The sequence below is a fragment of the Embiotoca jacksoni genome, unplaced genomic scaffold (genome assembly GCF_022577435.1).
Source record: "Embiotoca jacksoni isolate LCO1_2020_lvr unplaced genomic scaffold, fEmbJac1.0.p SCAF_16, whole genome shotgun sequence".
Taxonomy (NCBI): domain Eukaryota; kingdom Metazoa; phylum Chordata; class Actinopteri; family Embiotocidae; genus Embiotoca; species Embiotoca jacksoni.
In genome coordinates, this window is record NW_027185296.1 from 4,036,568 (window position 1) to 4,061,640 (window position 25,073).

Genomic DNA, 25,073 nt, shown 5'->3' on the forward strand with positions numbered 1-25,073 from the left:
GACTTGCATGCTGCAGCAGGTTTTGGTGTTGAGGGAGATTGCCCAGATTATGTAGAGAAAATGAGGAAAACAGGCTGCATTCAAAACCCATTTTATATTTTTCATCTAAGTAACATTGCACAGTGAAAATATTGCAACACCGTGTCACTGCAGGAGAGATGTTTCGTCATGATCGTGCTGGAGCTTGATATCGACCACTGTTGTCATTGGGAGAAGCCCTGTTTTGCCGCCCCCTCCCTCGCTGGGCCCCCGTGTATCGCCGCCTTGCAGAGTTCAGTCGGGCTGGGAGAGGAATGCGCTGGGATGCGGAGCAGCAGCGACTGGAGGAAATCGACGCAACAACTCGTACAATATGGACAGCCATGATCCATATTTACACCTCAGTAAGTAACGCTTCGGTGGTTTATCTACAGCCCGGTCTGACAGTTGTGTTCGTCACGAAGCTGCTGCATTTTGTTTGGACTTGGAGGGGGGAGTGCGTTGGTTTTATGGCGTCTTCTCTCCAGAGCTGTGCGCGAAAGTGTTCTCGGACTTTAACCACCGACTCCTGTCTGTGAAACGGTTTGTTGGGCTTCTCTCTTTAATGGTCGCTTTGCAACTGTGCGAATTAAAACGAAAGCTGCGGCCATTGCAAAAGTCAGGTGATCGTGGTTGTGCCGGTCAGGCAAGGTCAGAGGTTGGCACTTTAATTGCGCTTATGTAATTTATGGCGCTTGTCGCGCGTCTCTTGCTAAACTGTTTGAGACAGAAACACAATTTATTGGTCTGGGATGATCGTCGGATTCAGAGAGAACTGCATGTAACAGCACGGAGGAATGGCGGATTTGTACTGATAAACAAACTTGCAGCCTCTCTGTTGTAGTAAGGAGTGTTAGACGCGCCCTGGTCAGCGCTGTGGTTATATTCAGCTGAATGACAGCATGATGTGATTTTGCTCTGTAAAGCTGAACTCTGGTCTGACTTTGCCCTTGAACCAGCTGATGGCTTTATTTTTATTTTTTTTTAATTTTTTTATTATCCTCTTTGTGACAGCTTAAAATCCACGGAGACAAGCAAGTGGGAAGCCCCGGAGTTTGCAACATGTGTACAGATCCGTTTGTGTAAACTGAATCTTTTGATTCAGACTGTATTTGGAGTGGTTGCCTCCAGCTCTTCTGCTTCACTGAGTCACACACTATATGCATCACTTATCATGTGATGTTTTTTTTTCCCCCCCTCCCTGAATGATACACTGATTGTCAAACCCCTGCAGTAAGAAATGTGTGCCTCTAAATCAGTACTTAGTTTGGAAAATTAAAGATAATAGTGGATTATTACAAGGACACAAATATAACCAGTCTTTTAAGACACAATTGTGCAGCCCCTTTATGTTATCACAGATATCTCGGCACCATTTGGAGGGGCTGAAATTTTTTTTCCATAATGAATGTGGCTCTCAGGGGAATGACAAAGACATCTGGATGGGAGAGCATGTAGAGGGAAACCCACAGTGTACAGAAGTAACAGAGCAGCCACCACTCAGGGCTGCACAGTCTTTCTTGTCTGTCTTTAAATACCTACTATCATCTGGCAGTAGTGGCATCTCAAGATTTACACAGATGTCAATCAGACCAGTGTTTTTTTTTTCTGCAGATATGTTCAACTATTCAGCTCATTTAGGCATATGTAGTCAGTCATGTCTTGCCCTATTTGCTTAGTAAGTATTTGGGAAATTCGTGGATTTTCTGGCACATTTTACAGTTTTTAACTTTAGTTGTGAGTGACACTTTTCTAAATTAAAGTCCCTGTGTACCATTTCAAGATGTGGATTTGTATTGGCTTCAGAGAAGAGTTTTGTTGTCCCATTACAGTGCCACAGAAATGCTGTTGGAGCTTTCTCACTACCCCACGAAGGCCATCAACACTGAAAACACGTGCCATTTTTTTGCATGTCCATAGTCCACAGTATAGAAAATTTGAGCTATGATCAAATGGTGTAGTTATAAAAGTGGTGCTCATAAACCAGCTGAATCCTGCTCTCTTAGTGCATACATGCAGATTTCTAGTAAGGCCACTGAGCTGAGTGAAAGCCACAACCACTGAAAGATCATTCCAACTCTTGTTTTGTCTGTGTGTTGGCTCACAACTGTGATTTATGATGTATTTTAGCATCAACAGCCCACACACACCCAAAGCACGTATGACGTTGGGGCCATAAACGGTAACTGTATGTCTTGACGGAATTGTCACCCTTTGTAATGTGTCATGTGCATGAAGCCAAGGCAAAGCAGTGTGGAGTCAAAAAACAATCCGGTGATTATGTACGGATTGTTTCTTGATCCACCTCCTTCGTTTTCCCAGACATGTTATGTTTCAGCAGGTTTGATGCAGGCCTGCCCGGGGCTTCCAAGTCGAATCAGCAAATTTCTCTCTCTCAGCACCTCAGCATTTTATTTTTATTTTCCGTCAGTGGAAGTGATTCCAGACAAGCTGACGAGTACCCGCTTGCTGCTTTTGACAGTGAGAACTTCTTTAGCTCACAGATCAGGGAAGTCATGACAGAAAGAAGAACAGGATTGGAGAGTGAAGGGAGTGAAATAAAGGGGAAATGGAGGGTGGGGGCAGAGAGGGGATGGAGAAAAAGGTCACCCAAGTTGATGTGAACTCTCATCACTTGCCAGGGGTCAATGATTCACCTCCCAGTACACATACACACAACAGAGACAGACAGACAGAAGCCGAGAGGGACACACACATACAGCCATTGCCTATACTTCACTGCTGCAATATGCAGGCTTCCTGCATATCTCTTTGTACCACAAAATGTGACCGTGATAGCATGTGACTTAAAGAATGTGGGTTGTACTATTTGAGTGTGAAGTCCCTGCAGCATTAAAACCTGCTCTTTTAATGCCAATCCCCATTTAGATTATTTCCCCTGCCCACTCCTGCTGAATTGAATAAACCACACAGGTAAAGAGGGTGTGGCTCTCCGCAGGTATTTGCTCAGGGATTCTATAGCTTGAGAGCTGCAATGCCTCAGTGCCGACACATGTATTAGCACACAATACATACAATAGGTTTATTTTGATTGAGTGTGTGCATTTTTGTGTCAGTGTAAAATAGTCTGCTTGTCTTGAATGTGTGTGAGTGGGTGCAGATTGTGAGAACAGGATAAGGGAAAAGAAGGGGTGTAAGGAGGCCATTCTCTGGGCTAATTGCCAGTAATTAGTCATTAATGAAGAAGGTCAAAGCCTTGATTTAATTCCAGCTTTAATCAAGCAGAAAGCCTTGAAAGGCCAACGTGCTGCAGCCGTATGTGGTTATGAGATGTATTAAGCTGTTTCTTTGCTAATTGTATAACAACAACATATATGTCATGCCTGGATGCACCGCACCGCTCATTTCCCATGCACTGACATACACTTTGGTATTGGCTCCACTTCACATCAAACATTAAATAAACTATTGTTTCCGCCTGACAGTGTGTCTCATTCTACAAGCTGCACCTGCAGCCATAGAGCTGTCACTGTGTGTGCAGCTGAAACATTATTGATTGCCTGCTAAATACCTTTCTGTAGAATTTGACAGTGTCCTAATATATTTAGGCAGTGCTACACTGATTAGTCGATTACTTCACGCATAGAAAATTATTTGTGTTGAGTCGGGATTCTAAAGTTTGGTGTGTCATATGCTGAGTGGCATACTCTCGATGTTCTGCCAAAAGGGCTAGAGTTATAACAATAACAATAAAGAAATATAACCTAAAATAAGAATTAGAAAAAGAAAGACGCAAAACTGAAAGTATATGTAATAAACGTATAAAAATGCCAAAGTAGTAGATGGGTGTGAAATTGTTTTAGAATGTATTAAGGCAATTTTTACATCAGTTGCCGATCAAGATAAACAAAACAAAAATAATTTCTGGTTCCAGCTTCTAATGTGATGTGAGCATGTACTGTTTTTTCCCCCCTCTGTTGTATATTATTGTGAATTAAAAAAATGACTGTTAGTCAGACAAAACAAACAGTAAGAAGACATCACTTTGGGCTCTGGTAACTTATGATTGGCATTTTCTTAACTGGATTGTGACATTTTATAGAATAAACACCGTATACACACTGGGGGGCATGACGAATACGAGATGAAAATGCTAAATACTCGCATGCAAAAAATTTCCATCAAAACTGTTCATACTGGCGGCTATGTGACAATTGTTCAAAAAAAGGTTTGAAAAGGTTGAATAGTTGTTCACTCTTCTGAAAAATGAGAGATTTAGCAAAAAAACCTAAATATTGCGCAAAGACCTTAAATATTTAATCACTGTTGTTAATCTAATGTAAAGCTTAGTGAAAAACGATTTGTTGCTGCCCTATATAACGAGCCAAAACCGAAACAAGTACGTGATTAGAAAGTTTAAGTACCAGAGAGTTCATTAACACTATTAATAGGAATGCGGTTGATAAGGCGCTGATTTGACCGACCAGACATTAAGTTCTACTCTGTGACCCACAGAAGCACAAATAGCGGCAACAGGTACCAGCTACTAAGTACATTAGATCTCATTAAACCTCCCCATTGAGAGGCATGAAGAACATACGCTATATCTCGCTTGGTTATTTTGAGTGCTTTGAGTACCATTTAAGTGTTCTGTCTCACATCCACAAGTGTAAACATGCAGTGTACGCAGCACACAATACTGCTTTTCAACTTCCTTTTCCCTACAATGTCCATCCAGCTAAATATGTTACATGATTATGTCCTTCACGCTGTTGAAAATAAGGAGACGTCTGGAAATACTTTCCTCCTGAGATGCTGATTAGATTATTAGAAGTTCAGATGGAACATGTAAGAGTGTATCCTAAATTTAGGGCTGCCAATTATCCTCCTTCCCTGTCTTCACAATCCATGATACATCTATGATTGCTAATTATGGCTCTCAGGGTTAATTTGGCGTGCTTTTATGTGGGCCATGACACACTATCATAACGCAGCATGCGTTTAAGAAGGACTGCATTATTGAAATTTCTCCCTGTGGGATTTGTTAAATTTGAAAGGGAGGCAAGTGTTTCCTCTCCTTCGCTGTTTTCCCCTTCTTTTTGTGTCGGGCTGCTGAGCTCCTTGCCAAACTACTGTCACTGAGTGGATAAGGTTACCAGTGGCTCTCCTTTAAGCAGTGTATAGACAGTTGATCTAATCACATGTAGGAACCCCGCGCAAAAAAAGCTCTGTAAGTAAAATAGATGCACACATGCCAGCGGAGGCTTCTCAAGTTGTTGGTGCTACATATCAATGCAACTGTCTCTTTCAGAAGCCTGAAGGTTATAGCAGGGGGAACATTTGATAGGATGACAAGTTAAAAGGAACAGCTGCAGGCTAAAATCGGTGTCAATTCCACGTGTATTGGCTAGGGCTATTTTCTGGTGATGATGATTTGACATACTTCTACGGCCAAGAATTAATGCTGCTTCTGATATTGTTAAACAAACAGAATTTACGTCATGTCGATTTTTTTTGTGCAGTTTGTTTTTGAAAGCCTCTCCTGATAGATAGCAATCTTTTAACGGGGGTTATTCTGCAGATTGAACCAATCTCTGCGCGGGTTTTCTAGTTTGTTCAGGTTCCCTCAGGATTTGTCATGTATTGTTCCTCATTGCCTTTAAGGTATATTTTTGGCCTGTGTTCACATCTGGGTTTTTGCTTTGCCGTGTGTTTTCTTGGCCATCGTAGAACATTGAACATGACAATTCCTGACTTCCTGGAATGCCATAACACTGGTTAAACACACAAACATTCTAACATGGCGCAACAGGCAACTCGACATGCCACCAACAATGCCATGAAGCATGCATACTGGCGCAGTTATTTATTTGCATAAAGACAGATTGCAGATATTTTAAGGAAGATAAAAAAAAAATTTTTTTTTTTTTTTTTTTTTGCCTGTTGTCACCTACTTTTTCAACCCGCATCCCGTTTATACCGCTTACATATCAGACATAGAGTCTGTGACTAATATATAGGAAAAAAGAGAACAAAATGAAGAAATATCTACGACATCAATTTCTTCACATTGTCTTCCCATGCTCTCTGGGCGTGATCCCTTTTAGGAGGGAGTAATCGGAAACTTCTGGTTGTACTGTACTCTTACGTGTGACACCCTCCTCTACCATGACCATGCACACACACACACCCCCCTCCCATGCTGGACACCCTGGTTGTGCCACTACAACAGGTGTCTCTGGGCAGATAGTTTTACCAACACTCGGAGAGAGAGACACGCACACATGAGTTGAGTGGGCGGTGGAAGAGCTGATTTGTGCAGCAGTTGGGCAGCAAACAGTTCCTTGCGGGATTGATCTCTGGGGAAGGATAATCTGGGTAATCCTATAACCGGCGCCGGTGGACTCCGCCTCTTTTGCTCCTCGTTGACGCCCCCCGCCCCTCTCGCACACCCATCCTTCTCCATGTCGACCCTTCCGCTCCTGTCCTGTCCTGTCCAGTGGTTGACCGAGTATCCACCGAGTCTGACACCTGATCCTGAGTGACTGGCGTTCTGCCAGCGCCACACTTGCAGCCGGAGGCATGTGGCACCCCATGGCATCACCTGCAACTGGAGGCAGCCCTGGGAGGGAGATAGGTCACTGTGAGTAGCTGGGTGTTGTCTTGCCTGTGTGTATGTGTGTGTCTGCTGTTGAAAATAGAGCACTGTTGTTCTGTGATTTTCCACGGAAGTGAAGCCCCAGCACTAAAAGCCAATGATGCACAGATGCATTACGGTAATGCCTCTAATCCCTCTGCACTCTTTGATGAAGTTATTTTGAATATTATTCTCCAGTGGAGAAACTTGCAAAATGCAGGGCAAATTCAATTGTGGATTTGCAATATCCCATATGTACTGTATTTTCACTGTCAGGCATCTCTTTATGTTTATATTATTTTGCCTGGATTTGCATCTTTTCACAGCTTGACGCTCGACAAAGCTGTGATTAAATCCACATTATTCTGACCTTTAGTAATGTTGATGAAATGCAAAGTGGACTTGTCAGTCTCCTTTTTCGATATCATGAGTAATTCAACACAAACGAGATGACTACAGTTTGATGCTGGTGGTTCATTGTTTTGATAATTTTGTGTCTTTTCAACCACTTATTAGAACTTGATGTCCAGATTTTTATGCTAATCAATTCCTGCCTTTAAAATCTTTGGATCATTTTAACCCGTTGTGACATGTGCAAGGCTTTGCTATTGCCCATTAGAATTGAGAGCTTGTGACTCACTTGAGGTCTCAGATGTGGTCAGTGGAGCTGCCACTCAACTTTCAAAAAATGCCTCCAGGTCTCTGCCTTGTCCTTGACTATCTGTTTAACCCTCAACACTTGTCCCTTCCTATTAGGCCTCTCCATCCTGCTTTTTCTCTCTGTTTGTGTCTGCTGTCTGTCACCCTGCATCCTTCCATCAACGTTCACACTGATGAGGTTTGTTTTTTCTCTCTTCCTCCTTCTTGAAGAGGTGTGGGAGATGTTGATGTGAACACATGCTGTAGTTAGCCTATAAACTGGCTTCACTGTCTGTGGATGTGAGTATGTGGATATATATGTGCAGAGTGTGGACAGTAAAGCACTCTTGTGTTTTCAAGTGTCCTTGAGTGGAAGCATGTGACACTCCTGTTCACAAGTGTAGTTCCTCTTCACTGAAAACCATGAGGATATGCAATTGATTCTTTAGGCCAGAGTTGAATTAAGGATTCATAACAGTGGGAGATACTCTGATATAGACCCAAGTGTACTTTCCATGGCAACCCACGTGTTGTATGTTCACAATGGGGGGTTCAGCTTTTTCTGTGCTCCACAGCAGGACACTCGAAACAGCTGTGATACGGAGTAATTCATAATTCATGGTTTGATAAATGCTAGTGGTTTATACTACAGTGGCAATTTTGCATGTTTTCAACTAGTAGGTACAAGTTCAGAAATCTATACATTAAATCTGAGCATTTTTCAAAGTACTCCATATATTTTTTCATTGATTTTGTATGTCTGAGACAGCCCTTAGTTTATAGAGATGTCTGCTGAAAGGTTTAGTATCAAAAAGCTTTGTTAAAATGTTTGTTTATACTGAAAAAGATTACATATCTATTAATTTTCTGAGCTGATTTTGCCATTGTGGTTGCATGGAAGGTAAATAAAAGATGATAATATGCTTTAGAGGATGGTAAGATAAGCAGTACTATGCAATGCAGTATCTTGTAAGTAGTTTGTAGTTAAAGAGGTGACAGACTGGTGAGGCTCTAGCGATGTTGGTCTGACAGTCGATCCATCACATTAAATCTTAAAACAACTAATGGATGGATTGCTAAAAAAAATGGTCCAGATATTAATGTGAGCCCTCAGGACAAAACCTAAAAATGTGTATGTTTTATGACCAAATACCTGTGAAAAAAAAACTACATTCACACAACCTCAGCTAGACTTTGTATTTAGTGTTAAGTAGATGTTAGTAGGCGCTAAACTAAAATGGTAAACATTAAGCATCTAACATCAGCAGGTCTGACCTTATCTTAAAACACTGGTGTGACTAATCACAGCCTCAGAGCTGTGAGAATGGCTGTAGCCTGAATACTATCTCATCTAGTTTCATTTAGTTATTTCTTATTTTTTTATCTTTACCCATGAAGAACATATTCTATTTCTCAGATGTGTCATTACCACAAGACTTAACTCAAATTGAGTGTAGTTACTGCGCTGGTTGTGAAGTCTGGCTTTCTTTCTAGGATCTAGTCACAGGTCCAGAGGTCAGGTCGCCCTGGTCACACTCACTGGGTTGTCACATCATTAGATGAGTGGGTTAGTGTGTAGGGTGTGTGTGTGTGTGTGTGTGTGTGTGTGTGTGTGTGTGTGTGTGTGTGTAGCACATAGCTATCTCCCCACGGCTCCCCCTGTAACAGTGACAGACTACTTCTAGGAACTGATGTGAGTTACCTCATCAGACGGATCCACAAGGGCGGATGCTTGGATTTGCATCGGAGCTTTCAGTCCAGATGTTTGTTTGTTTTCGGCAGGATCGCTTGGTCAGCCTGTTCTGTGCTAGCTCTTGTTGTTTAAGTTCCAAACTTTTTTATCACTTGCAAAACAATCTTTATCTCGTCCCTGTCTCAGCCCTGGCCTCCTCATCGATCCTCTCTACCTCTGTGTAAAAAGTGTCCCACCAGCAAGTCTGCGTTCGTGGGCATAAGGACGTGGGAATGGTGGCATACATATGGGAAAGTATGACATACTTTATATGCATATTAAGCAATTTATTTTGTTTGTTTGGATCTATGCTGTTGTGAAATCCGGGGAAAGGGGAGCAGAGTTCATTTCTTTTCAGGAGAAGTGTGTATGAGTTCATTAGAGTGTTCTAGAGGGCAGATTTTAAGGTCAAAGAAGTTCGCTTGCTCAAGCTCTCGTGTTGTCACAGCCGCATGGCTTCATGGAAAAAAACATTTTCAACAAGAGAGGAAGGATACGCAGCTACAGCGACTCTTATTATAAGCTATGTTAATTTTGACTGTTAAACAGGTGTCCTTGAAGCAGCTTTGTTTTATGTAACAATTGAGAATATCTTCATTTTCTCTCACCAATAACCATTTATATCTCCTAAATCACAGCTGTGCAGAAAATAAACAGGGGCTTTTCTCAATTGATGATCTAATGTTCTCAGCCAGGCGGTGAGATTAGGAGTGTGTGGTGGTGGTGGTGGTGAGTGAGATCATGTGAGTGTTGGGGTGAGGGTCGTCCATCCATCATCCATCCATCCATCCATCCATCCATCCATCCATCCATCATCCATCCATCCATCCATCCATCCATCCATCCATCCATTGCTCCCCTTCCTTCCTCTCTGGCTCTTTTCCGCTCTCCATCCCCTCCTCCCTGGCCTCCCACCTTCTTGACAGCTGGCCTGCTGAGCTGCAGATACTTACCCGGGGATAAGAGGATTTACTGACACAATTGATCAGACATCAACCTCATTTAGCAAAGAAATGAATGTTTTAAAGCGTGGTAATTTTGTTCTGGTGCGCGTGGATGATTTGTATGGTTGTTTTCTTTCCTCTTTTAGTGTGAGTGAGCATGTGTGGATGCGAGGAGTGTCTTTGAGGGTTCGCGACCAGCACCAGTGAGCTGGACTGACAGTGGGAAGATTTCTTAATTACATGTCCGCTGTATCTAATGAGCTCCGCAGGCTGTCCGTCTGATTACTTTAGGATGCACTCTGTTCTCTGTCATTTGGTCACAGCACTGTCAGCTGCAGACATGGACGTGAGAGCATGCACTCATTCTGCATAGACCCACACCAAATACATACAAAACAGGTATTAATCAGATCAATGCACATGTGGAGGATTCTTCTTTGTAGGGGCTAATCTGATGGATATCAAGGCTTGTGTTGATGTCCACCCCCAGTTACTTATCCCTCGCAGTATCCACTCTCAGTGCTGGTCTGCTATCCGGACAGGAGATATTATTAGTTAGTGGGCCATGGTCTTATTGAATTACCACATAGTGGAGCGCTCCATCTAGTTACAACCCAGTAATTAAGAGTTAAGGGATTTATGGGGTTTGTGGTCTATGATGTTTCTTTAGACCTGTTGCTCATCAGATTAGTGTGATACGTTTGTGGCTTTCTGTGTCATCGCTATCAGAATAAAAACTGGTCAACAGTTTGATGGTTGATGATATCGAGGTCTCCTCATTTTGTGTTCAAGGGAACACTATAATTTGATATTGTTTACACTGAAGGCCATAGTAAGACTTGATCTGTTTACGTGGTTAATCTATCAAAGGCCAGGAAGCAGTCAAAACAGTAATCACGGTTTTCCAAAGACCAACGTGATGCTTGAAAAAAAATAAAAAAAATAAAGCCGTATTATTATAATATAATTATAATAAGTGAGAAACAGCTTAATAAAGAACAATCAAGTGGTTATCAAAATAAATAGCTTTTTTTTTAGATTTAGTAAATAGTACTTTATCACATTAGAGGTCTCAAAGCACTTTACAGTTTGCCTCCCATTCACCAACGCACTCCTAACAATGGCAGGGCTGCCATGCAAGGTGTTCGCCTGCAATCAGAAGCAACTTGTACAACATCTTGTCCAGGGACACTTTGGCTTTTGGACAGGAAGACCTAGGGATTGAACTGCCAACCTTGTGATTAGTGGGCAACCCTGAGTCACAGCCGCTCAGATGGTAGAGCGGGTTGCCCATATTGTTTATGGTTTAAGTGATTTCAAGTTTGCACTGAACAATAAATTGAAATAGTTATCATTCTGGATACCTTACCAATCTGTCTGATTAGCACTTTACTGAAAATAGCTACAGCATCTAACAAACCCATCAGTCAAGTATCTAACATACCAAGTATTTCAGAGGTGAGCCAACAAGAAAATACACTGGTGTGTTGGAAAAACTGCATTTCTTGCATTTTTTGCTAAAAGTTGCTTTGATGTATTAGGATAAGTTTAGATTTTCAGAGCCATCCATCCCAAATTCAGATCAAACTGTAATAGGGGGGTCACTTTGCAAGTTGCACATCCCCTCACTGCAGTAATTTCTGGGAATGCTCGATGTAACTAGGCTGCTGCAGATAGAAATCTCTTTTGAACTTGGTTCAGGAGTTTGGCAACAGGCGACCTTTGATTTGCGACGCCAGCGGTCAAAGGTGCCCTTCACTGCTGTGTGTGTCTGTTTGCTCTCAGATAGATGCTTGAATTTCTGAAGCGGCGTCGGCATAAGTAAAGACTGACATTGTAACTAAGTCTGTGTGAATTCTGCACATCTCTTATAATGATAAATGTATTACACTGTACACTTCAAGTACCTCCCAGCGCTCGCTAACATACTCTGCTGTGAAAGGTGTGACAGGACGGTACATTCCAGAGTCGTCTTTGTGTGGAGGTGATTTACATAGAATGGAGATGGAACAGCCGGTTGAGGCGGGTCGTTCAAGGATAGGCCCCTTTGAGCTGCTCTGGGCCGATTTATGCTTCCTCTGCTGAACATGTTGGCTTTCTTCCACACACACACGCAAACATACACTCCCGTCACAAAGCATGCTCACCTTGCCGGCCATTCCCCTTTAGGCATGCTACAAGCTGACTGTCCATGTGCTTTTGTTCTCCCCTTCGTATTGCAGCCACGAAGGCTCTCATCTTCGGACAAAATGCATTTGTTTCAAACATGCAGGTTATGTTTTACACTGTTCCTCTCTCCAGACAGACAAGAAATTAGCACGTTTAGGTTTCAAATAGGGCTGCACCTAAAAATGTGTAGCATTACCTATGCACTGGTTATTTTTCAGTTAATTATTTCATCTATAGATGACATATATTAGTGCAAATTGCCATTCAAAAGTTGAAATTCAAGTTGAATTATTTTTTGCGATAAACAGGCCGAAACCCAAAGTTATTCATTTTACAACAATATAAAACAGTAACAAAGAGTCACACAGAGCGTGGTGACAAATGACTTTACAATTACTCAATTATCAAAATTATTGTTGTTAGATTTCTGCCATTCAACTAATCATTTCTTAGTTTTAGAATTAGCTCAAGTTACGCTGCTTGTTACTGGCAGCATCAAATAATCATAGTTTTGAGAACTGAGCAGTTTCTATCTTAAAACAGTCTTAAAAGATTGCAATGCATTGATGATTGTAAACAGTACTTTGAGTTCTAGTCAGTGGTGTTGTCTTGCTTGTTTGTCCTAACTTTTAGATTATTTATCAGTGAGAAATTGTAGACATATTTCTGTACAGAAGTCAGTTTTAAAAGATCCATTCTTGAGGTTTGTGTGAAGTCCAAAGGTTTTTTGTAAAAAAAACAAAGTAAAAAAATCTGTATGGCCCCACCAAACTGCTATTTCTCTTTTCTTAGACACTTGTTGGTGTTTATGTCTGCAGGAGCATGTCGCCCAAGTGTTGGCTGGAGTGACGATAGTCCTGTTACCATTCTCCTCAGCACTAGAATAGAATGGATCTTTACGAACCCCAAAGGGAATTTGTCATGCACATAAAGAGAGGGGTCAGCGCACAAAATCAGACACAGTACTTGCTGTACAGTGGTCATCTATTACATAAGCTTGTTGATTGGATGAAAATGCTCTCCGAAACATTGGGAACACTGCCACCATTGTTGAATTTAAATCTACATAGTACATTTTGTTCCATTACTGCCTGTAATGCACAACAGTATGGAGAGAATTTTAAAGTGTATTTCATTGCAGAATATGTCTTGTATCCAGTCAGCTCTGTAGAGGAGAGAGAGAGATAGAGGCCCCAATACATTTTTGCCTGCCAGGGATCACTCATGGAGGGCTGGAGAAAGTGGGCGAGTAAAAAAGGGGGTGGAAGCTATAGTCTCAGCGCTAAACAGGAAGTTGCACAACATCTGTTCCTTGGCATACAAAGAGGGAGTGAATGGCCAGCTGTGTTTTTTAGAGTGTTTTCATGTAAAAAGTGCTACATCCAGGCAGACATCTGACATTCCTCTGTTTTTCCCCAATTTCTTTGAAAACTGAAGGCATTTTGTCTGTCACTAGTACAAGTTTCCATTTCCTTTCAGTAGACTTTGTTCTTCTATTGTGCAGCCGAGGAGAAATTAATGTGGGCTTAATGGCTGCCAGAGGTTAAGTATCAGAGCAACATTTCAAAAGTATTGCAAAATGTTTAGCAAGTTGTTCTGTGAAACTCTGAAAAGTTACTGCAGCAAACTTGTCAGGCAAAACAGCCCAAACACTGTTTGTGAACAAACAATTATTTCTCATAACTAGGCAAAGAAGAAGCCCTTCTTTGTGTACATAGAAGCGGTGCCTGTGACAACCGCTGCTCTGGGCAAGAGAAACTCCACAGAGTTTATTTCACTGTTAGCATTGAGCATTTACCTCAGATAACACTAGAAAAAGCAGTGTTACTCTTTATTTGTATTATTCCATTTCAGATCACAGTGACAAAGTGAGTTAAAGCACCTAAAGAAAAAGCAATTATGGATATGTAAAGTTCAAAAACAAATTTGCAAACCTAACTCTACTCTCACATGACAAGGTGCTCTTGGAAATGTTCTATTCATACCCAAGGCCTGTAACAGTGAATCTTCGCACTGGGGTTTGAAAAGATTATCACAAGTTTAGTCATATTCAAATTGAGATTTACAACTAATGATTATTTTTTTATTGATGATTCATTTGCAGACTTTTTTCTTTTTTTTTTTTATCAATTCATTGACTTCTTTTTTTGGTGTAAAAAATGTCTGACAATATAAGAATATGCAATCAGAACTTCTTATAGCTAAGGGGATTTTTTTTTTTTTTGTGTGTGTGTGTGTCTTGTTTTGCCTGACCATTTGTCCAAAATCCTAATTTCTTTACTATCATGTCAGAAAGAGGAAAGCAGCCGATCCCCACATTTTTAGAAGATCCGGGAGTTTCGGAAACGTTGCCTGAAAATTTATTTTAACAGTTTTTCAAAGGGAAATTATTGGACTAATTGTTGCAGCTCTACGAGGGTCCATATATACAAAATACTGCTGTGCCAAGCTGCAGCATCTTTCATTTAGTCTTTGGAGCAAAAAATAATGAAGCCACGCTGCAATTAAACTGGAAAGGTTAAATAATAAACTAAATCTTTTTGTTATTTACACTTTAATCAGATCAGATTTGCTGGCTCCAGGATTATGAGTGGCATCAGTCAATCTTTGCAAATTTGAAATGTATTTTCAAGGGACAAAGGATTTCCCTATTCCCTGTTGGGGTTGAGACTTTCCCCACTATGAATCATCTTTGAAAGCATTTTAATTTCAAATGGGAGGGGTCTTATGCTTTTTATTTCTCCTGGGATTAAGCCTAATGGTGGTGGTGCCACATTAAAATTGAACTACAGTGATCTTTGGGCACCTGTTTGGGCTTAGAGGTAAAAAAAAAAAAAAAAAAGGAAAAATGACTTTTATTTGCAGACTCTAAGAAACCAAAACACAGCTGCTGGTCATTGCTTGTCCATGCTATCATGCCTTTGCACACACACACACACACACACACACACACACACACACACACACACACACACAGACACAGACACACACACACAAGACACAGGAATGTGACATTTAAATAAGAACATGTGGCATTGGGCCCAGTATCACACTGCTTATGAGTCTATGTGTGTGTGTAAAGGTGGGTGAGGGGGATGGTACACTGACACTCAAGCAGAAGCTTCTGCAGACTAATCCAGATGTTTATGTCTGTATGATGGTATGTCAATCTTCATGAGTAACATTTTACTCAAGAAATCCCAGTTTAATTCATTTCTTTCAGTCATCAAGATTAGCCTGGAGAGGTGCTGCTCATCGCGTCTGTCTATACCGTGACATTTGTATGTGATTATTATGTGTACACTACATGTTGGTCCTGCATGTACATACTGTACGTGTATGATGACATTTGCTCAAATATGTGTCGCTCATAGCCACAACACGCATGAAATTACACACCAAGCTCTGTTACCCAGTTGATTGACAGCTTTTCTAAATAGGTCATCTATGTAAATGCCAGCCTGTCAGTTTACATCAATGGATGCAAAGCAAAGTCAGCACCCTGTGACCAACATCCGATGGGCTTCACTCTGTTGCCATGTTTGTTCAACACTGACTGCTTTAAAACATGGTGCGGTATATTGGTCATCAATATACCTAAGGCAGGCGTCAATCCTGGTCTTGAATCGTTTTAAAGGTGCAGTGTGTCTGATTTAGTGGCTTGAAGTGTTGAAGTTGCAGATTGCAACCAACTGAGCCTGTACTGTAAATTTTGGTTGGACAAAATATTCGAAACACTTTTAAATACAGTGCAATGAACCAAAAGATGACCTGTCTCACAATTACAAGCTTCAAAAATACAGATTATGTGTTGTCATCGATGCATTTGATTCGTGTTGGTGTACCTAACGACCTCGTAACTCTATTAGTCTTGCGTCTGCTCATTCTTTTCTCTTCTCCTCCAGACTCTACAGGGCCGATGAGTACAGCCCACACCCATCCTTCAATGGGTGGCATGGTGGGTCACCCGTCCGTCATCAGCACCTCCAGGCCCCTACAGTCCCCCATGTCCACCTTGGGCTCGCCGATGAACGGCCTGGCCTCGCCCTACCCCGTCATTACATCGTCTCTAGGCTCTCCCTCTGTATCGCTGCAGTCTACTCCCAACATGAACTTTGGACCTATCAGCAGTCCACAGGTGAGAAATTGTGTTTGATGGTCGCCATATAACAAAGGCAAATTCAGATTTGTTTTTTAATGTGAAAAGAATACATCTATTTAAGATTAATAGGTTTATGAAGTTTGGTAATTGAGAGCTTGTGCTATCCAGAGCAACATTTGTAAGCATAAGAGAAAGTGGTTTGAAGCAGAGTGCATGTGTTTAAATTAAAGCATGCAGCTATTACTAAATACAACTGCTACTTTTGGCGCAATCCACATGTGTTGAACTATCATGTTCTTTGGTCGGTCATGTGCCTTTCATTCCTGGCAACTCCAGCAGCAGACAGGGGGTTGAAGGTTAGGCATATCCAATGTGTTTGGCTGGCAAACCTTGTCTTTCCTCTGGCTCTCCTACCCTTCTACTGACCTTTAAACTTCTCGCCCTAAAGGTCAACCCTGAGTTCTGAATTACTGCTCTCATGCTAGGGGACTTAAGATGCTGTCCGACTGTTAGTCCTTTGATAGATTACTGGAAGACAGACAGAAAAGCTACCTAATTTTTCCTGGTTTCTCTTTTCCTGACATTTTGTTTTTGCTCATCTCGTCTACTTTAAATATTATGGCTATTATACCAGAGTGGTTTATGATCCTAACAAAGTTCCTCTCTTTGTGAGGTTGCATTTCTTAAGATTCAATAAGAAATAAACAACAACAATATACACATGATTGCACTTCTTTTTTCCTGTGGAGCACAATGGACTACAAGAAAGAGACAGCCAGGGGAGGTGCTCTTTTTTAGTGGTCTATGGCATGAACTACAAATCCCACAAGGCTCAGTGCTTTGACGATCAGCCACTCACGCATACAGAAACACATATGCTCACACACATGTGGTGCTTCAGAGGCTGGATCGAGGCCAGTGCTGCGGGGCACAGCAGACAATGATATGCTTGCTTCAATCATGGCATGGATCAGGGGCCTTTAGGGGCAGCCTGTGTTCATATGATGGTGTGGAGTAACAGTCTTTTCACTGCTCACCAACTGCAAAGTGGACACGCCGCTACCAGGTCACTGTGTTGTGTAACATCTAGTGTGTTTTTCATGGTTGAACTGAAGTTCATGAGCAATACTGGGATGACAGGAAAGCAAATTGAATATTACAGTTGTACATGCAGCCTAATAATTTTTGGGGGATATTTTTATTCTCCAAATTATGTGGATCATTTGATTAATATTTGAAGGTTGTCACTCATAGTAAAGAATCAAGTCTTAACCAAATCTATAACAGCAGCAATAGAAAACATCCAACTCTCATTTAATTTTTAGTTTTTTTACATGGTCATGTTTAATATTATGTATATTATTTACCAGTCAAATTGATTAATGGCTATTTAAACCCATCGCTTGCTTTGAGTGTGGACTTCATCTTTGTTTGCCAGTAGGGCTGAAACTTGCTATTAATTTCATTAACAATTAATAAGTCACTAATTATCTAAATGAACTCATTAATCATCACAATTTCCTCAAAGCCCAACAAACCCTGTGAAAAACGGATTCTTTCAGTTGCATTTATGTCGCTGATGGTGCCTTTAAAACTCCATATTATGCTAAATAGTTGCTAGATTAATGTGTTGTGCATGAAAGGCCCAAGTGAACCTTGCATGTATGATGGAGTACGTTCCTCTTACCATGTGTTGAATAAAGAATGTATGATGCATTAATAATCCATATACAGTGCTTGTAGCTCTTCTCGACAGCAGTATGTTGTCTACCTAAAGCGGCATGTTGTCTGAACAACTGTTTCAAAAGACTTGTTTTTTTTCAGACCATATACAATGAATTATTTGTGAAAACTCTATTGTACCCTGAAGAGGGGTAGTGGCTCACCACTGACTCACTGATGAGTGAGTACCGAGGGGCTGAATACTCATTTGAATGTGACTATCTGCCTGTAGGGTATCTACAGTGGGAGAACCAGCGCACTCAGAGAAAAGTAAAAGACGTCAAAAAGAAAATCTCTTGTATGCTCCCCTCTGCTGTAAGGTCACAACTACAGAGTCCTAAAGTTAGTCTGCCATTAGAGGATATTCAGAGTGGACATTGTAAATAAGTGATAGGAAGAGCCTGAGGTGACTGTGGGAAGGATGTCCTATATGTCACACTGCATCAAATATATAGGACACAAGGGCATATGTAGGTCAGCCTTGTTTTCTGTTGGGGTACAGATGTTTGCACATCAACAAGTAAACAAACATAAATGCATATCACAAGTATGCATTGGTTCTCATCAGTGGGAGAGGGTCAAAGGTTAGGACGATGATAAGAGAACAAGGAAGATATGCAGATGTCTAAGGAAAGCTGACTTGTTGCTCAGTCTTGAACACTTTGCATTCTTTATCTAAGAGGCTTCATTAGTCCTACTGTGTGAGTGGGAGTCTCATTTTACCTCATTGGGGAGTCATCCTTATGTCTCACGGTGCTTCTTGATGTCAAATATGAGACCCCATATTGTTTGAAGAGTCATCAGTTACATGAATTAAAGTGTGCATTTTTGTGAGACCACCTGCTGTACCATTATAAGTATCTGATTACACTTTCAAACAAGAGTTTGGGCAGATGAAATTAATTTTACATTGATTAGAACTCTCAATATTTTATCTACATTTCCTTGACAGTCAGACCATGTGAGATTTGACATGTATGCCCTCTGCTGTTGGGTTTGAGAAGTGCAACTGTTGCACACGTGATTCTTCTCCTATGCTTCTGCCTGTCAACAAACATTAACAAACCTGTATGACAAGCCTCTGCCCCTCCCACCGGCTGAGCATGTGATCTACCCTGAGACACTTTCACAATAAAGTGTGTGGGTGGAGTGAATATGAGCCAGTTGAAGACAAAATGAGAAAATTGGGGAAGCGAGAGAGCGTCATAAGACTGGCAAAAAGTTTTCACTTCCTCCCTGCTTCCTCCTCCGCGCTGCTCTCTTTAGCTCTGGCCACTTTAGCTTCAACTCTTTGTTCTCTCTTCTGCCTTCATGACATCCTCAGATGAACTCTATGAACAATGTTAGCAGCTCGGAGGACATCAAGCCTCCGCCAGGCCTGCAGAACCTGGGGAACATCAACTACCAATGTACGAGCCCGGGGGGGATGTCAAAGCACATCTGCGCCATTTGTGGGGACCGCTCCTCAGGTAATGTCACAGGGTGAGGATGCAGGAGAGCGATGAGCAAACAAATTTACAGTGCCACTCACCGCAAAAATCGCCTCCCAGATGAGGACACATAACAAAGACAGGCTGGTTTCAACATTATCGGGCAAGCATTTTGTCAGCTGTAGGGCTGTAGTTTTCCTGTTGAAAATATATGTATTGTTCTCTTATCGGTAGTTGTGTATTGTGCAGTAAATGAAATGTGTCCAAAAAGAGGTTTACACACCTCACTGTGAGCCTTATGATGTATGTACTGTAAGATGCAGACTTATTGGTGGTTCCAAGCAGCACTGATGTTGTGTGTCCATCCTCCACAGGAAAGCACTATGGCGTGTACAGCTGTGAAGGATGCAAAGGCTTCTTCAAGAGGACCGTCCGTAAAGATCTCACCTACACATGTCGAGACAGCAAGGAGTGCCTGATTGACAAGCGCCAGCGAAACCGCTGCCAGTACTGTCGCTACCAGAAGTGCCTGGCCATGGGCATGAAGAGGGAAGGTGTGTGTGCATGTGTTCAAAACTCACTCATGCATAGGGATAACTCTGAGCGTGAGCTGTAGCCCTGTGCTCTTATTCATTTAAACATTGAATAAACTGAATATCTTTAGGTTTTCGATTGTTAGTTTTGCACACACAAAAAAAAGATTCTTGCTATCATTATGTTGTGCTTTAGAAAATTGGGATTGGGATTTTTGACAATTTGTGACCTTTTATTGTCCATTCAATTCATTACTTAATGGGTTCTAGTAAATAAGGCTGTTTGTCTTATTTGAGGGTGTGTCTTTAGTTAATAGTCAAACTGTAAAGCTGGGACTCTGTTTTATTGTTGTTCAGCTTGCTGATATTCTTGATTTGCTGATATCATATCTAGGATGTTTTTATGTGTGTTTGTGTGCAGCGGTGCAGGAAGAGAGGCAGCGTGGGAAGGAGCGGGGGGAGAACGAAGTAGAGTCTACCAGCAGTTTCAATGAGGACATGCCTGTGGACAAGATCCTGGATGCTGAGTTGGCGGTGGAGCCCAAAACAGAGACGTACAGCGACGGCAGCCCCAGCAACTCAGTAAGGATGACAGACACTGAGCTTGGTTTGGGGAAACCCATGAACTCTTAAAGGGATAGTTCGGATTCAAACAAAACCCACCTAAGAAAAAAAATCCACCTAAAACAATCCATATCACTTTAAATGTGCGTTATATCTAGAATATTTTCACCGCTTTACCTTGCCCTCGGACAACCTCTTCCCATGGGGTACTGAAGCCATTATAGTGCTCTCTTCAAAGCCACCAGACTCCCTTGACAAAATGATAATTGTACTTTGCAGAACATGGGAGGTGCTGTTCTACCACTGCCTCTGTCAAACAATCAGAACTATCCCTTTAATCACTGTTATTATCATGAGACTGTTGGTACAGATGGGGAGCCACTGACTGATAGAATGTGCTGCTATTTGATCTGAAAACCTGATCAAAAACATACAGCGTGTATCCCAGCTAAGCAGAAAAGTTATTTTTGATCGTGAAGGTGATTGGGTGGAACATGTTCAGTCTAAGAGAAAATAAATTCAGATGTCCAGACACTGATGTTGTTCTGATCAGTAAAGTAATCAAAGATAAATACAGTAACACAGGCTGAGCAGGTCATGAGACTAAACCCGGGCTCTTGTATTGCTCCAAAATTCAGACAAGTTACTGCTGAGGAAAATCTGCTAAGAGTTGCTCTGAAGTCAGATTTGTTCATGTTTGCCATTTTTCATGTTGACTTAATCATGTAAACCAATTCAAGATCTAAAACTAACATTTAAATCTGAGAAGTCTGTAAATTAATAGTGAAGTAAACAGATGACAATTTACTGAATAACCCTGTACAATCTAAAACAGCCCTGTAATAAATGATAGCAACCGACACTCATAACATTCAACTTTGTTGACAATGTGTGAAAAGGAGTAATGCATTTCATTTGTCATTTGTGATCCTGTTTGTAGGTTTAATTGCATTCTGCTGCAAGACATTTCCAATCTTCTTGTCTCTCTCTGTCTCTCTGTACGTGAACTTCAAGAATGTATTAAAAGCTTCACAAGTAACAAGAGGAAATTGCTGGTTTATAAAGCCCCTTAAAATACTCAGAGCTGCACCTGCTCAGTAACTGAGGTTAGAAAAAGTTCAGATGTCACAGACAGAGCTGCCAACAGAGTTATTGACTGTATAGTTTTGGTATTCTTCATCCTTGTTCCTCTCCAGACCAACGACCCTGTCACCAATATTTGCCAAGCAGCAGACAAGCAGCTCTTCACTCTGGTGGAGTGGGCCAAAAGGATCCCGCACTTTTCGGAACTTCCCCTGGATGACCAGGTCATCCTACTACGAGCAGGTAAGCAGACAAACACAATGTATTTATGTGCACGGAGGGGATGCACAAACACACACACACACACACACACACACACACACACACACACACACAACACACACACATCGAGAACATTTCCCTGGTAAACAGCCCTCTCTGTGACCTTCTGTCCTCATGTTTGTGGAGTATTTCCACCAGACTGGCTCATCCCCTGACAGGCTGTCTATTTCAGGCTTTTACATTTGGTCCACACATTTTTGCCATCTAGTTTAATGGAGCAGTGAAACCAAATATAACTGGACTATTTGCCAAGTCCCAACAGTGAGGTTTGCAGCCGCACCAGCGCTGACCTCTGCTGGTGAGAGACTTCACACACATGCCAAGATCAAGAAGTCAAGAAGTCACAGAACAGACGTAATTAGAGACTTTGTAACTTTAATAAGCAAAGCAGGCAACGACTGGCGAGTCACAGAATTGTACTGAACACAAACTAGAGCAGGATTTTAAGGAGAGGGAAAAATGTTTTTCTCTTTTTTTTGGGCTTCCAGGCTGGAATGAGCTGCTCATCGCCTCTTTCTCACATCGCTCAGTCACGGTAAAAGACGGCATCCTGTTGGCAACAGGTCTTCACGTCCACAGAAGCAGCGCCCACAGTGCTGGAGTGGGCTCCATCTTTGACAGGTATGAGGCAACAGTTACTACATTAACTTTTAAAACTGGGTTTACACAGCTACAGCCATCTGCTACGACTCCCTTTGGGTATCCAGGAATAGAAAAATGGATATTAAACATGTATAATATAATTTGACAATCAGACTGCTTTATTCCAGATTTTGTGGCTCTATTAGATATATTATAGTAATGTTGTGGTCTGAGGAAGGACGACTCTGCTATATGACAGTTTGGGTTTCTGCTGTCTTAGTTGTATTCATTCATGGAGTTTTCTGGTGTCACTTTAGTTAAGTTAAACACCTGTGAGAAGATGCCGATTGTTTACTAGCAAATGATGAGAAAAGTATACATAATTGTGGCTATTGCTTGATTCCCTGTCGGTGTTGTGACTCTTCAATGTTATTTGTTTGATGTCCTGCAGAGTCCTCACAGAGTTGGTATCTAAAATGAAAGATATGCAAATGGATAAAACAGAGCTCGGCTGCCTGCGAGCCATCGTCCTCTTCAACCCAGGTCAGTCCGGATTCCTGTGAGCTGAGACACGACTAAGCAATATTTTCAGAGATGTAATATTTCACTGCTCATTTTGATATTTGCGTTGCAATCATTCAGCAAGTGCATTTGTGTGCATCGGTCAAACATAAAGTTGGGTTTCTTAATATTATGGTTGCCTGGAGAGGCTTAACATTGAATCCTTACCAAGGAATGACACAGTGACCCTGTGACATCATGGTTTTAATATCGGTTTTGACCATAAATATGTTTGACTGCACATTTGCACTGTTTGACTTTGAGTTTGTTTGCTTCAGATGCAAAAGGTTTGTCAAACCCACCAGAGGTTGAGGGACTGAGGGAAAAGGTCTACGCTTCACTGGAGTCGTATACAAAACAGAAGTACCCAGACCAGCCCGGCAGGTAGCAAATGCATTACATTACAATGCCGATCGATATTAAACACTATTGTTTTAATAGCTGCTTGGGTTTTACAGTTTACATCACTGTTCATTACTACACAGCTCTTACAGGAGTACAAATCTTTGACTTGACTACAGCTGTAAATTTAAAAGGAAAAAAAGCTGATGGTGTTGTTTGATGGAAGCAATTGACTGTTTATATTTTACCTATGGGAGCTGAATGAGAGCAACAGGTGCAGTACAAGGAGCGAAAAGCACACACTGCCAACTTCCTGAAAGCTAAAGACACAATATAACTGAAAACACACCGTGTACAGTACTGTGTAACCTTTTTGGTGACATTTATAAAGTTACTGAGGCTGCTGTTCTAAAAAATATATCCCACAAATGTTGCTGTGTTTGTACACTTATATATGTCTATCCTAGACATACCATACTATATTATTATTGCATTTAAAAAGTAATACTCATAAACACTCCTTTAAAGATACTTGATCATCATTTATTAGAATGCTCAATTTAAGAGTCTGAAACTAACTAAGTGCAATAACACTAATCATATATATATATATATGTAAAATACTGTTTGATATTTTAAAGTAAGCTTTATAGCTCTATATACTCTGTGTTTTGCATGTAAAAGCATCATCAATAAAGTAACTAATGATCACAGTTGTAAGGTAAAGTGTTTTGTTTGTCTATTTATTGGACTTTGAATGATATGAATGAAAAATAATGTTATTCTAACAAATTGGAGCAAATTTGTTAATGACTTTAAAACACGACTTTGTGATGTAGATCACTTCAGCTCGTGCCTCACTCCTTCCGTCATCCCCAGGTTTGCCAAACTGTTGCTCCGCCTGCCCGCCCTGCGCTCCATCGGCCTCAAGTGTCTGGAGCATCTGTTCTTCTTCAAGCTAATCGGCGACACGCCTATCGACACCTTCCTGATGGAGATGCTGGAGGCTCCGCATCAGATCACATGACACCAGTCTTCCCCTTCCCCCCTGTATATACTCCTGCGTTGTGAGCGATATGAAGATGGAACAAAAAGACTTGTAAAACGACCTATTTTGTACCAAGCAAAAATAATGTAATTAAAATTGCAAAAAATGGTATTTTGTGGTTGTGGGGAGGGCGCAGTCCTGAGACGGAGGATCGAGTACACTGTCAAAATGAATTATAATAGAGTTGTTAACAGATTTTGTATATAGATAATTTCCGGTGTTTGTTATAAAAACAAAGCAATGCATTTGAAAAAGAATCATATTTTATTCAAAAGAGGAATTGTATAAATACAGAAACCATCCCTGCATTTCTTAAAACTCATTTGAGAATTCTTACAGAATAAAGTTATTTAAAAATTAATGTGAAATGTGTTGTGTGTGTGTGTGTGTGTGTGTGTGTGTGTTGTCCTATTGATCTGTTTCAACACATTTGACTGGTCTTTGTAATTTCTTTTATTGGCTTTGAAAAAACCGCATGTTCCTTCCTTGTATTTTCACCCTTTCTCCACCAGATGGCGTCCACAGTGTATTGGAGACCGGACAGATGCTGCTCCACAGCATGTTTGATATCCATCTGTCTGCAGATTCCTGTATCCTCCTCATGGCTCCAGTCTGTCAGGGCTATACACAGGCCCTAGGTGGACCTTAGCATCAGGGACACCAACCTTAAACCTCGTCAGAAAGACCTGGAGATACTCTGAGAAACAAAACAACAAAGGCTGGA

The 25,073-nt window shown here is 41.2% G+C and overlaps 1 protein-coding gene across 4 annotated transcripts; it reads left to right on the forward strand.

The window, feature by feature from the left end:
* Positions 1-229: 229 nt before the first annotated feature.
* Positions 230-24,694, forward strand: rxrgb (retinoid X receptor, gamma b). Of its 4 annotated transcripts, XM_069150330.1 has the most exons (11): positions 230-383; positions 6,480-6,622; positions 16,006-16,238; positions 19,249-19,393; positions 19,729-19,908; positions 20,309-20,469; positions 21,648-21,777; positions 22,305-22,437; positions 22,850-22,941; positions 23,238-23,343; positions 24,181-24,694. In XM_069150330.1, the coding sequence occupies exons 2-11, from the start codon at positions 6,562-6,564 to the stop codon at positions 24,326-24,328; spliced, it is 1,389 nt and encodes a 462-aa protein (XP_069006431.1). In that variant the 5' UTR covers positions 230-383; positions 6,480-6,561; the 3' UTR covers positions 24,329-24,694. The 4 variants fall into 4 exon arrangements, with proteins under 4 accessions (XP_069006431.1, XP_069006432.1, XP_069006434.1 ...); XM_069150331.1 differs by lacking the exon at positions 6,480-6,622 and having other exon boundaries at positions 231-383; positions 24,181-24,692; XM_069150333.1 differs by lacking the exons at positions 230-383; positions 6,480-6,622 and adding an exon at positions 6,649-6,755 and having other exon boundaries at positions 24,181-24,692.
* Positions 24,695-25,073: the final 379 nt, after the last annotated feature.

Coding starts and splice junctions, on each gene's coding strand:
- rxrgb (XM_069150330.1), top strand. CDS start 6,562: ATGTGGCACCCCATGGCATCACCTGCAACTGGAGGCAGCCCTGGGAGG. Junction 19,909..20,308: donor CATGGGCATGAAGAGGGAAG/GTGTGTGTGCAT, acceptor GTTTGTGTGCAG/CGGTGCAGGAAGAGAGGCAG. Junction 22,942..23,237: donor CATCGTCCTCTTCAACCCAG/GTCAGTCCGGAT, acceptor TGTTTGCTTCAG/ATGCAAAAGGTTTGTCAAAC.